Source organism: Lytechinus pictus, chromosome 2, assembly GCF_037042905.1.
Source record: "Lytechinus pictus isolate F3 Inbred chromosome 2, Lp3.0, whole genome shotgun sequence".
In the NCBI taxonomy this organism is placed as follows: Eukaryota; Metazoa; Echinodermata; class Echinoidea; order Temnopleuroida; family Toxopneustidae; genus Lytechinus; species Lytechinus pictus.
In genome coordinates this window covers 51,016,985-51,029,893 of record NC_087246.1, presented here as the reverse complement: position 1 = coordinate 51,029,893, position 12,909 = coordinate 51,016,985, and the positions used below count along the sequence as shown (strand labels likewise).

General features: G+C 36.6%; 1 protein-coding gene across 1 annotated transcript; it reads right to left on the bottom strand.

The window, feature by feature from the left end:
- Window positions 1-611: 611 nt before the first annotated feature.
- Window positions 612-11,543, bottom strand: LOC129270882 (vesicular inhibitory amino acid transporter-like). The gene is made up of 4 exons (XM_054908221.2): window positions 11,252-11,543; window positions 9,929-10,071; window positions 4,058-4,215; window positions 612-3,229 (listed from the first exon to the last, which is right to left on the bottom strand). Exons 1-4 carry the CDS (start codon window positions 11,374-11,376, stop codon window positions 2,105-2,107), a joined length of 1,551 nt encoding a protein of 516 aa, XP_054764196.2. The 5' UTR covers window positions 11,377-11,543; the 3' UTR covers window positions 612-2,104.
- Between the last annotated feature and the right edge of the window lie 1,366 nt (window positions 11,544-12,909).

The window sequence follows — 12,909 nt, the reverse complement described above, 5'->3', positions numbered from 1 at the left end:
CCGAAAAAAAAGAAGGCAAGGAATTCGCTCAAATATCATAAATTTCAATCGGGCCATGGCCGTACGCAGGGGGGTAGCGCAGTTGCCCCCAGAAATTTTAAAAGTTTTTTTCTTTGTTATGAAAACTTTCAGAAAATCACGGAATTGTGCATTAACATTTTAGCTTCACTTCAGAAAATTCAAAGGGGCCCCCTATGACAACTTCGGTCGCATCGCTCCCTCACTTTTGAGGGTTTCTTTTGACCCGAAAATTTGTATGCGTCTTGCCCCCCCCCCCCCGGGAAAAAAATCTGCGTACGGCCGTGAATCGGCTCGGTTATATTTCAGGGTTTGGCAAGGAAATCCTTTCATTTTGACTGTCGATCTATCCATCTCCTGAATTAAAAGAAGGGTTCATAGGAATATTGGGCAATGGTGGTACGAAAAGAGAACGCGTGGTATTCTGATAACTAAACCTTGGTATAACCCTAGTCCAAACTAGAATTTCAAACCACACTTTTATGGAATGCTTGGCGTCATAATAATACATATTCATGGAAATGATAATGTACCAATAAATTAATTGAAATTCATCATATTTTATCTATTTTCCTTTTCTTTTATTATTTTTTGACAACTTTTTGCAGCAGGGTAAGGTTATTTTTGAAGTGGCGATTGAGTTGACAACTGACACTCCATAAAAGTGTGGTCTAAGTTAAAGGGGAATCCAGCCTTGGCCATAAAATGTTGTGTTGGGAAGGAGAAAAATAAATTAAACAGAATGGTGAAAGTTTGAAAGAAATCGGACAAGCAATAAGAAAGTTATAGCTGCTTTAAAATTGAGATCACTAATAGTATGTAGATTTCAAATTGGCAACTGGGTAAGTAAATTATGACAAGGGGCAAGGACAACTTTCCCATAGGCCATGTACTTTATTATTAGGGATATGTGGTTTTCTCTTAAGAACCCATTCCCCTGGGGCAGTAATCTAAATATATACCCAGGTAGTATATTGTTTTATGTCCTCATGAAAGAAAAATATAATTTGAAAAAAAACTTTGGGGAAAAATTACATTTTAGCCATAATATGTATTGGAGTACATAGAAGAGTAGTCCTTGCCTTACATCACTATGACATCCCATATGCGGCCAATTTGAAGTCTCCATGGGTATAGTGATTACCAATATTTACAACTTTTAAAAATTCACAACTTTCTTGTTGTTTGTCCAATATTGTTCAAACTTTCACCTATCAACTTGTCTGATTTTCTCTTTCTTATAGAAACAAGTTTTTATTTGGGTTGGATTCCCCTTTAAGCCAGGTTTAACTAAACCATGGTTATCAGAATACCAGCCCAAAGGTTTTTCTTGAATTCAATGTCTAGATGATAATGATCCGAATAACCTCTAATGGGAGTTGACGAAAGAATTTGTCCGTTCGTCAAATTTATGTTTACCGCCACAATTTTCTTCTAGTCAATCGACTTATTAACATGTTTGCCAATGAGATGTGTGATACTCAAGCTTCACAAATTGGTTGAATTTTCACTATGGTTGACTAAAATATGTAGGGGCAAAATCATTTGGTTTTTCTTTAATTATGAAAATAATTAATCATGATTGTGACAAACAAGAGTGGAGAAAGATTGCACATATTGACTAAGATCGGTAAAGATCTTCAAAGCAAGAAAAAAAGGGGAAAAGGATAGGAGTGGTGGGAGTGGTGGTAATGGAAAAACTCGTTTGGTCTTTAACTTTTATAAAAACATGGGCGAGTGGTCCATTAAATACCTGAACAGAGTTTGATTCTCATCCAAACCACTGAATGAAATCAAAGTCTGGTGTTAGAGACGGCATCAACGTGGTTGCCAGACTGCTCTTGACCTTGGTTTCAGACATAATTTTGTACAATTTCATGCCCAACATGCCCCTGATCAGAATCTGCTTCCATTCACTTCATGGTTTCATACACCACATGCAAGGTACATTCCACACAAATCATCATATTTTAAATTTTTAGTAAGTCTACTGATAGTTTTGTTGGCTGAACCTAAGAATAACATCAAATTGAATATCCGTGCACGAAAGATGAAAGTAACCACAGTCTGGTTCAGTGAGCAGCTACTACCAGCCATCATTGATTTCTCCTAACATTGCCCTAACCATAGCTCTACACGAATAGAAAAGTCCTACGGCACCTGCTATTCCACCTAGCAAGATGATGAACCAAAGATATGCTTTCTCCAGCATTCCTATATTGGTCTTTCTCAGCTTTAAATAAAACAGACACGGAAATATATAGTCCAGCCATGGTACGGTGAGACTCCCAGAAACACCCATCAGCAACGAGAAGTGCGGAATTGCCACAGCCATCAGGAAAGACATGCCTACTAGGATAACCCTAAAAATGATGGCCCAAATAGGAGGACAACGCTCATCTTGTTCTGGATAACAACGCGGCAGGAACGACAACTTCATTGAGTCGACGGTACTCACGATGACAAAAATCATAAGCGGGTAAGTAAGTAAAGACTTGATGACGAAAAGACAACTGACAGTAGCTTGGAGTGGTCCTCGAGGCATGTTGTAAGTGACGAACTCCTGCGTGTCTTCCACAAAGGTCAAGAAGGCGAAGAGGGAGAAGCCAACGTTGAGAAACCCTGTAACTATGTAGGAGTAGTTGAGCATCGTGTTGAATTTTGAAGGTTCACGCATACTGCCTTCCACTCCCGGCATCAAGAACTGCGCCCCAAAATTGAGAGATATCATGGCGGCGCTGATGGCGAAGGGCTCGATGGAAAACGGCGGGATGCTCTCCATCTTCCAGCGGATGCTACGACCAAAGCTGTACCACACTACGCTTGATAACATAACGGCAAGAGCGATTAAAGCCACCAGGCTCAACCACGATATCCTGGTAAGATTCTTGAAGAGCACCGTTGGAAGAAGCACGACGACGGTTATGGCTGTCCAGAGAAACCGGTTTAATCCAGCTTGCGGAAAGGTATCTACCAGTAGGGCACCCGACAACTGAAGATACAGCGCTGCCACCGTCAGCATGTCAACGATCTGTACAGCATTGATCACGTGGCCTCCATGTTTGAAGCAAGCATCAGCGATGTCGGCGTATGTCTCTCGCACGACCTCCGGACGGTCTGATTCAATCGGAGCTTTTCTACGTGTGTCGTTTATCCTCGAGTCGCAATCTTCATCATCCTCATCGTCGTTGTATTTACAGTAAACTAAGATCTGAAAAAGAGAAAAAAGGCAAACAATAAAAAATACCTCGTTCGTTCTGTTCATTACAGCAAGGGAAGGAAGGAATTATTATCTTCATAATCGTCGGGGTCTCGTGGTTATAACTCTCGTCTTTTAATCTGAGGGACGTGGGTTCGATTCCAAGCCGTGGTGTGTTTTCCTTCAGCAAGAAATTTACGAACATTTTGCTGCACTCAACTCAGGAGAGGTGAATGGGTGCCCGGTAGGGAGAAATTCCTTGAATGCTTCATATGCTTCAATATCATAATATGGCAGCACAGCTATAAAGCCGGGGTATAATAATTGCAGTCCTTTGTATCCTAAGGCAATAAGCGCTTTATAAGTCCAGCTATCATTATTACTATTATTATCATCATCATCATCATCAATGTCATTCCATTGACAATCAAGATTATCAAGCATAAATCCCCATAACTCCGTTCTGGCTGGTTGGAAATACAGTTGTGTTTGATGTTCCAAGAAATAAATTAACACATTCACAATATTTTTGGGGCTGGTTATCAGATGATGATAACTCTTTGTCACTGCTGAGACCATTATGCAAATAGGTAAATCACCTTTAAACGTTTCCCTATCTAAGTATGTGTGCTATGTGGATGAATTCATAATGCTTCTATGAAACAATTTTCATGCGAATATATAATTAATTTGATTTTTCAAAACTTATTATCCATATGACGTGACTATTTGATCCCCATACATACAATCATGACCGAACACATTTATTCCAACAACAGTTACCATGGCAATACCGAAAAGCTCAATAATATTTGTATAAATCAGGTACATGTATCTAACCTTGCTGGTATAGTGACCAAGGACGAGTACAACTACCATGGCAACCAATGATGCCACACCCCCTTGCTTGACTGTGTATGGTAAGCTGAGGATACCAATGCCTTGCATGCAGTTAGTGACATTCCAGCAAGCTTGTAAAGCGCTGCTCTTCCCCTTCTCTGCAAAATTGAAAAACAAATTGTATGCTTAAAAATTGTCTTTATACCCTTTTTTCAGAGTAACATAAACTCATAAAGGGATATAATAATACAGATTAGAATATAAGAATACTTGTTATAACAAACGAAACGTTTACAGTGTATCCAATGTAAATTCAAACCGTCTAATAACGCCCGAGCATGCAATGAATGGGACGTTATAACCAAAATAATTCGAAGTAAGACCACACCTTTAAATGATCAATAATAATTTGACAGAAGAAAATCATATTTCATAGACACTTTAGCTTTCCGTTATATCGTTTGGAGACATAAATTATGTTCGTAATATAAAAATAGAATAATAATTCTATCCCAACGCTTACGCTTAAATTCTTAATCTGAAAAGTGGTCTATTGACAGGTTATATCACGATCATATTGCCAATAATAAACATGGGTGGTGTTTCATAAAGCTTTTCGTAAAGTTACGCACGACTGGAACCTAAAAACACTAAAAAATCCCGATGCAAATGGGGTGTACGATACGTGCGTACACCTCGCAAAACCATTGAGGTGCAAGTTAGCTCTTTTGCGAGAGTATTTCTGTTGTACACCCCTGTACTCTTTGCGCGCACCCCACCAGTCTCGCTGATAGCAAAATGGTATAGATAAAGTTGATTTGTGATCGAAGATTACCCGAAATAACAATGCACTATTGACACACTTTACCTAAGTAAAATGATTTGTTAAATATATGATATTTATGTGATGATAATTGTTTAAAAAACGCATTTGATTACACCAAACAGTAAATATAGCTACTTGAATCACAACCATCAGCACAAGTCAAAAAAGTATCGGATCACGTCGCTAGAGACCTCATTCGGTGTCAGCGCTTCTCGCTGGCATAGCGAGAAGAATCTTTACTACAGATAAAACGAGGTGAGTTCGAGTCCCAACTAAGGTAACTAAAAAATCGATACAGAAAATGAATGGATCGGAAGTCTCGACAATCTTTTCATCATTTTAGGTGACGGTACATTATGCACACTAAGGGGTAGACTCGTACACCCTCTAAGGTGCAGATGGAAACCCCAGATAGGGGTGCACACTGTACACCCCTATTCGGGGTGCACCGCTAGGGGTACTCGTATAGGTACAAGCCTGTGCACCCTTAGGGGTGTAAAATCGAACCCGAATTTCTGAGTGTGTAGGCGCTAAATCAGTTACATAGGGATATATCATTTGCCACAAGAAATGATCGCCAGTCGTGCGTAAAGTCATTCGTAACTTACGAACAGCTTTATGAAACGGGGTCCTGGCCTGTTAGGGTCACCACAGTGTGTGCTCCATACAAAATATCCACTCTAAAAACAAATTAGTCAAATGACTAGTTGATAGGGTCAGTTGGGTGCAACTCTTATTCTAGTCATATTTGACTATTTTCTAGTCGTATTTTACTAGAACAGAGTTATTTCTGACTAGAATAATTATGTGTCAGAAATGTGACTAGACTTATGAGGTGCACCCAGCTGACTACTGGTCTAGTCGATTTGACTGATTTGTTATAAGAGTGTCGATAAGTCAATATATTAGCGATTAAAGATCACATAAAAAAAACTGTCATGGAAATTACTTTGCTGTCTTTTGTTACAAATCAAAATCCAAACTTGAATTGGGGGAAAATTTTTAGAAAAAATGCGGTACAACATCAGCAGCAGATGGGGTTACTGATAAAAGAAATTTAAGAACATTTGAAAGGCAACGCACGAATGATTATTTTTACATAGACTCATGTCTTAAAAATTAGTGTGGTTAAAATAACTATAAGTAAGTGTTTATAATGACACAATTCATACCTATGTCATTAACAGATCATGAAATATTCTTCATTCCTTGAGAATATATATATTTTTGGGGTTTTTTTTTTCTCGGTAAGGGGTGTGCACCCGAGAATACTCTGAAACTTGGCTGCAGCAACAGTGGTTATAGGTATTCTTGCAGGCGCGTAGCCAGGGGGGGGGGCGGTGGGGGCGGTCGCCCCCCCCAAAACGTTCCCAAATAGAAAAAAAAAGAAGGGAAAAAGAGAGGGAAAAGGGAAAGGGAAGGGAGGAAAGGGAAGAAAGGTAGCTTTGTCGGTTTTTTTCTTTTTATTCTTTTTTTTCACTCTTCCTGTAAATTTATATATGAATTTTGCTTCCGCGCTGCGCGCGGTTAAATGACAATATTGAAGTTCTCCATTGTTTCCCCCACCCTTTCTCTAACCCTGCTTTTCCACCTCAGCTATATGTGTTTCTTGCCAGTTAAAGTTCAAATGTATAGATTAGGGCATGGAATTAGAGTAAGGTTAGGCCGAAGTATATGAAGTTATCTCTTTTTTTTTATTGATCGCGCAACTTCTGGTCGGGTCGGCTCCGGGCGGGTAAAATCTCTATATCAATTTCTGCCGTCACCTCCATAAAGTCAACTTCTCCCGCTTTTCAGGCCATTACTAAACAACCATAATTTGGGGCAAACAGGTTCCTAATTTAAAAAGAGGAATGTATAAAATTCGTGTCGTATTAAATAAAAAAAGTACAATATTTTTTTTTCAAATTCTATTAATCTTCATGTTATTTCCCTGCACATTCATCTCCTGTCCTATTTTGCGCCCTCAGTTTGAAATTTTGAATGACACTTAGGTTTCTTTATAATTCAAAATGAAGCGCTTCAGGATAAGTCAAAGAAATTAGGCATCCTTTTTTATATAATTTTAATAAATCACAGAAGTTTCAACTTTTTGCGCACTATTTTCCTTGTAATGAAGTTCAATAATCTTAGGTTATCAATTGAATTAGAGCCGATGGGGTATTAGACATATCTGCATTTGATGAAACGTCCGCCCTTTGAAATTTCAGAGTTTTATTGCTCTGCGCGGGGAGGAATATCTTCCTCCCGGCATATACACTTCTTCTCCTCTGTTTTGCGAGTTAAAGATATGCACTGTCGCTAAATTGTTTGTAATCAAATCCGATATTTCCAAGGGAAGTATTCAATATATCTTTGAGAATACCCTTTTCTCGGGACCCTTTTCATGGCAAAAAAAATGAAAAAAACGCTTTAGCTTTCGCGCTTCGCGCGGGGTTATTATGATTTTAATTTCCTCCATTGTATTCCTTTTTGTGCGTTCACAATCACTTTTGAAAACAAGGTTCAAAATCACAATAAAGTCAACTAAATTGGAGCTGATATACTGGTACTAGAGACAGAGAGACGGCTCCTTTTCATTTTAATTTATGACACACCAAAAGCTAGGGAGCGCGCTTCGCGCGCTCTGTAAGTGTTGGCACACTTCGCGTGCATTTACCGCCCCCTCCAAAATGAAATCCTGGCTACGCGGTTGTATTCTTGGGCATCTAATAAGGATCAAATTATACTAATTCGTTGTGTGAAGCATTTACCAATCCCATTCATGTTCATGTGGTAACAAGTTCTCAGATGTGCGTGATTAATCTTATTTACATTTATTTTTAATAATAACGTCGATTGGTGGTGTGCGGCCTAAAGGTGACGGCGTCGGATTTATGGTCTACCAGTATGGGTTGTAGGATTTCATCATCGTCCATGATCATCCCCCCCCAAAAAAAAAAATAATAATAACAAAAATAATAATCATAATAAATAAATTAATGAATGAAAAATAAAAAATCTGAATAAATAGAAAAACAGATAAATAAATATCTAAATAAATAAATAAATAAATAATTAAATAAATAATTAAATAAATTGATTGATTGATTGATTTTTTATTTCCATACAAAAAAAACTGATCATACAACATAAAATATATTGACAATTATTTTTCACGGTAAAATAACAATAAACAATCATTGCATGGGAGGGGACAGTCATAAGCACAAAGGCTTGAAAAAGGACGCCCCCTCAAGAAAGACTACGGCCCTGAATATAAATTTTTCATTTCATTTCATTTCGTTTATTTCCATTTTCAACAATTACAGTTTATTTTGTACATTTTAACATATAAATAACAAAACATATTTCAAGTATTCCTGTACAAAAATTATATTCAAGTTTATTACATATCAGGTTGGAAATGGAGGAGGCTGCTAAAAAGCGGAGCTTGTAGAGTGCAGCCTCCTAATAAATATTCTTGTAGTTGCATAGCATATAAAAATCAAAATAAATTAAAAGGAAATAGGGTAAATTAAAATAGAAAAGGAAATAAGAAAAAGAGAGATTAAATGTCTCCAGAATCCAGCCCCAGCACTCACAGACGGATCTCGTTGATCAACAGGAAAACGAAAGAGATGGAAAAGCGTACGTGACATGATAATCATGTTTGATTTAAAAAAAATACAAGAGTTTGAGTGATGAAGAGTTAAATTCAATGGTTATCTTGGAGAAATTTTTTGAACTTATATTTGAAAGAATTAAGGCATGGTGATTCTTTGATGTTTTTATTAATAGTTCCCCAGAGTCTAGGGCCTTCAAAAGTAACAATTGATTTTGCAAGGATGGTCCGGGCCCCGGGGTAGTGGTAAATGGAATTCATCTGATTGACGTGTGGGATATTTGTAAAGAGTTTTGTTTTTGTTAAATGAAGAATTAAATATGAATGGTAACATATTATTGTTTAACTGATACATGAATTGAATTGAATTGAATTAAATCAATTAAATCAATATAAGTCCATAGTTAAAAATTACAATAAAAGCAGGGCCAAAAGGAAAACACACCAAGCATTGATGTTTAGAATAATTTAATGATAATGACACACCAGCCGCGTATCGATTAATATCACTATGTTTAACATAGATACGTCGAATAAATACCCCAAAAATGCAATATGCAGTATGATGAAAAAATGATATAACAAAACCTTAACTCAAATAAGTGGTAATAATTGAATGCTTAAACTCAAACTTAAATTTATTCAATGTAGGTGCACCACGTATTGCTAAAGGTATATCCTTCCAGGTATCTGGACCAGTATGTCTTATTGACCTATGGGCTAAGGCGGTTAGCGGGTTTGATAAATGTAAATTTGTTGAGGTTCTCGTAGGATAATTATGAATAAATGAATTCAAAAGGAACATATGATCAAATGTTATTGGTAATTGGCGACAGTGAAACCTAAACATGAACAAACCAATTTGAAATTTATGTATATCATCAATTTTTAAAGTCTTGAAACGGTTAAAGAGGGGACCAGTATTTTCATAATAACCAGCGTCGGCACACAAACGAATAGCTTTATTTTGAAGTAAAAGGATATGGTGATTTTTTTTATTTGAAAGAGCCCCATACAATATTGCAATAAGTTACATGTGGCAGTAAAATAGAATTATAAATTGAGAGTAATGCTTGGGGAGGTAAATAGTATTTAACTTTAAACATTATACCTATACATCTTGATACAGACGTCAATATTTTAGATACATGGTCATCCCATGTTAAGAACTCATCTAAAATGACACCTAAAAATCTCAGATTATTTTTTTGTCCAATAGAAATCCCACTTATCTTTATTTCTTCTGCATAATGATCAACTTTTGTTTTGGAGTTCTTGAAATTAACATAATATGTTTTTTACAAGTTTAAAGACAATTTACATAAATGAATTAATTAAATAAATCAATTAATAAAAGAATAAAACTTGAATTAATAATAAAAAATAAGAAAAAAACGGAAGAGAAAATGTAAAAATAAAATCGATGTGAGAGATAATTTACCTTGCTCATTGGAGGGCTTTTCGACTTGGTTATCCGAACTCTTACTCGATCCTAACGCTTGTCCATTAGCATGATGGGATATAGATTCGTCCGGCGTCTCTGCATCCGGGGTATCGTCAGGTGATGTCAGTTCATTTGTGTATCTTATCAGAGTTTAGAAGACGAAAAGAAATCTCATTCATCTGCTTTTCACTAATACTAATAATAAAGAGTATTTCTAAAGCGCCAAATCCACATTGCTTATGTGCTCAAGGCTCTGAGAAAAGGAAAAGAAAAATTGCATGGAGCAGGAAGAGACAAGGATAAAATAAACACAGTCACGACAATGAGAGGAAACTATACTGGAAGGCAATTTTAAACAAATGGATTTTTAGAGTAGTTTTAAAACAATTGATGTTTGAAATACAATGGATGGAAAATGGCAACTGATTCCACAAGGATGGTCCAGCAAATGACCGACCCCCATGATATCTTGGATTTAGGAACTGCAAGCAATTTTGAATCAGAAAATCTAAAAGAAAAAATACATAATTACACCTCTTTTAAAGCCTTTAAAAACTGCAAAATATGAGCAGCATTTATAATTATGTTCATGTACACGGTATTGGTGTATCTAGGTGATCGAGGGTGGGATTGGGGCTTAGGGGAGGGGTAAATCAAAAGAAAACAAAACAAGGAGGAAAATAAAGTGGACATATACGTTTAGAGGAATTTGCGCCCACTCCCATTTGAAGGTAAATACATCAAAATTAGTCTACTAGAGGCTTTAAATGGCCAAGCTTCTTTCAGGATTTCATAACAATTTACAGCATTTTATTCGTTGTAGCCGTGGCTGATAAAAATAGGTCTTGAATATTTGTCAAGAATTTCGTTGATTTTAAAACTAAGATAGCAGAATACTTTTTACCAAAACCAAGTTTTGATTATCTCAACCGTTCGACTTCAGTGATTTTCATGCCCGAAAGAGTATACGAAATTGCTTATACCAGAATGGAAATAAATTGGTGCAATCAGATAGGGTTAGGTGATGGGGGCTGATTCCCAGATACGCCAATAAAGTTAATAAAATGTATTTCGTTACCTCCCAGCTCATGACTTTTCGAGACACAAGTAATCAAATAATCCCCCACAAAATTACCAAATGTTTTAAAATGCTCATTGCTTCCCCAGATTTCATTTCTTCACACATTTCAAAGTTACTCTTTATTTCGCAGACAAACTTGTAAAATATCTCTTGAGATTGTGTCAATAAGTTCGTCTGTGATGTTTTGAAATTGATATAGGTATAGGAAACTAAAAGGGAACGGGCAAATTGTTACTTACTTGCGAGAAACGACTCGATCCCTGGGACAAAGTTCGATGTCTTCCCCATATCCCGGGTGTTGAATAAGACCGGTTGACGCAAGATTAGTAACCAGTTTAGATTTCATTGATCGCAGGTAATCCATGGTCAGAAGAGCTTATATTCCACCAACATCCTATTGAAACATTGGCCAGATGATGAACCTTTAACTGAAATTCACAAATAATTTATGATTAATTCTCTAAAAGATAGATATAGAATCACGTATCGAATATACCGTGTTTACACGCTGCATTTGCTCGCGGATTATTCTGCGTCGCGTTTACACGCTGCGCCAGCTCGCGGTGCAAAATCGCACCGCGGGTAAAAGTAAAAACACAGGTCAGTTGAATAAATTTACATCATGAAACGCGCGCGCGCTCATTGCCGGTGCCGACTCGGCTTCGTGTTTACACCATAGAGATGTATACTATTAGTATACATCTCTATGGTTTACACAGAGAAAAATTGCCGTGTCTGCATCGGCTCGCGGTTCTGTATCAGCCGCGCGGAAACACTGTTAGCCTAACATTTCGCTAACACTGCGCTATTTAAACAAAGGGCCCTGTTACAACCGGTAATGTCGTTGCGATGGCTAATGTCAAAGTAATGCATTATTTACATCTGGAATCAACGCTTGACATCATAATCTGTATAGTATTATTTATTAACAAATCAGCTCCTAACAACATGGGTAGAATGACCGCACAGAAAGCTGTTGTTAGGGGGTTAGAGTTAGGCAAAATCTATAATTTGTGCGTAGTGATCTAGATTTAACTAAAGATTTAGTTATGATTATTTCAGTGCACATCCTTCAAGTTTAAAATCTTGTCTAGGAAAGGGTAAAGGAATGTAATTCATTATTATATAGGCCTACAAAATTGAATTATTATTACATTTCAAACTTGAAATGGCAGCAGGTAAAGTAAATATATATTTACTAATTTATTTTAAAAAAATATCGAATAAGCTTTAAAAAGAACAAAAAAATGAGCCTATCATGATATTACGATGGAGATTCTGTACCAAAAAAAAAATGCAATCCTACTTTTCATCAGTTTCTTTTGTTTGAAAAGGCTCTTTACAGACTTCACTCATCATGCTCATGATAAAGTATATGCCAATGATGGTTATCATGCGATAAATTTCATCAGCTATTGTTCTTCTTTTCTAATGTAGGGTCTATTCATAAAAATGTCTTCAAACACCTAAAAAAACGATATATCTTGGAAGAAAAAAAATCTTGATGAAAAGGGTCATATCTTGGCACTAATCAACGTCCCCCGATATATACCCATTCCTAAAGGGGTAATCCAGGCTGAAGAAAATAATACGGTTTGAACAGTAAAGTGAGACAAACAAAACACTGACAAATTGATAAAAATTGGAAATGGATACATAAAGTTTGGTATCTTGAAATTTTGCATTAGGCCCTATTTCGGTGAAATTTATATTCATGTCTTCAGGAATATGCAATGAGGGTCTGTTGTATCATACAAAATTAAATTAATTTAAATTTTGTCCACCCAGAATATTGCTTCAAAGATCATCATTTTGTTAATCGGGCGACATACACACATTTGAGACAATTACGAGTTCATTTCAATAAAATCAGAAAAGGGGGAAAGAGCTAGAGGAT

Excerpts from the sequence above, each read along its gene's own strand:
- LOC129270882 (XM_054908221.2), bottom strand. The coding sequence starts at position 11,376 with ATGGATTACCTGCGATCAATGAAATCTAAACTGGTTACTAATCTTGCG. Across the intron at positions 10,072-11,251 it reads GATCGAGTCGTTTCTCGCAA|ATACACAAATGAACTGACAT; the intron begins GTAAGTAACAAT and ends AACTCTGATAAG. Across the intron at positions 3,230-4,057 it reads TTGGTCACTATACCAGCAAG|ATCTTAGTTTACTGTAAATA; the intron begins GTTAGATACATG and ends TCTCTTTTTCAG.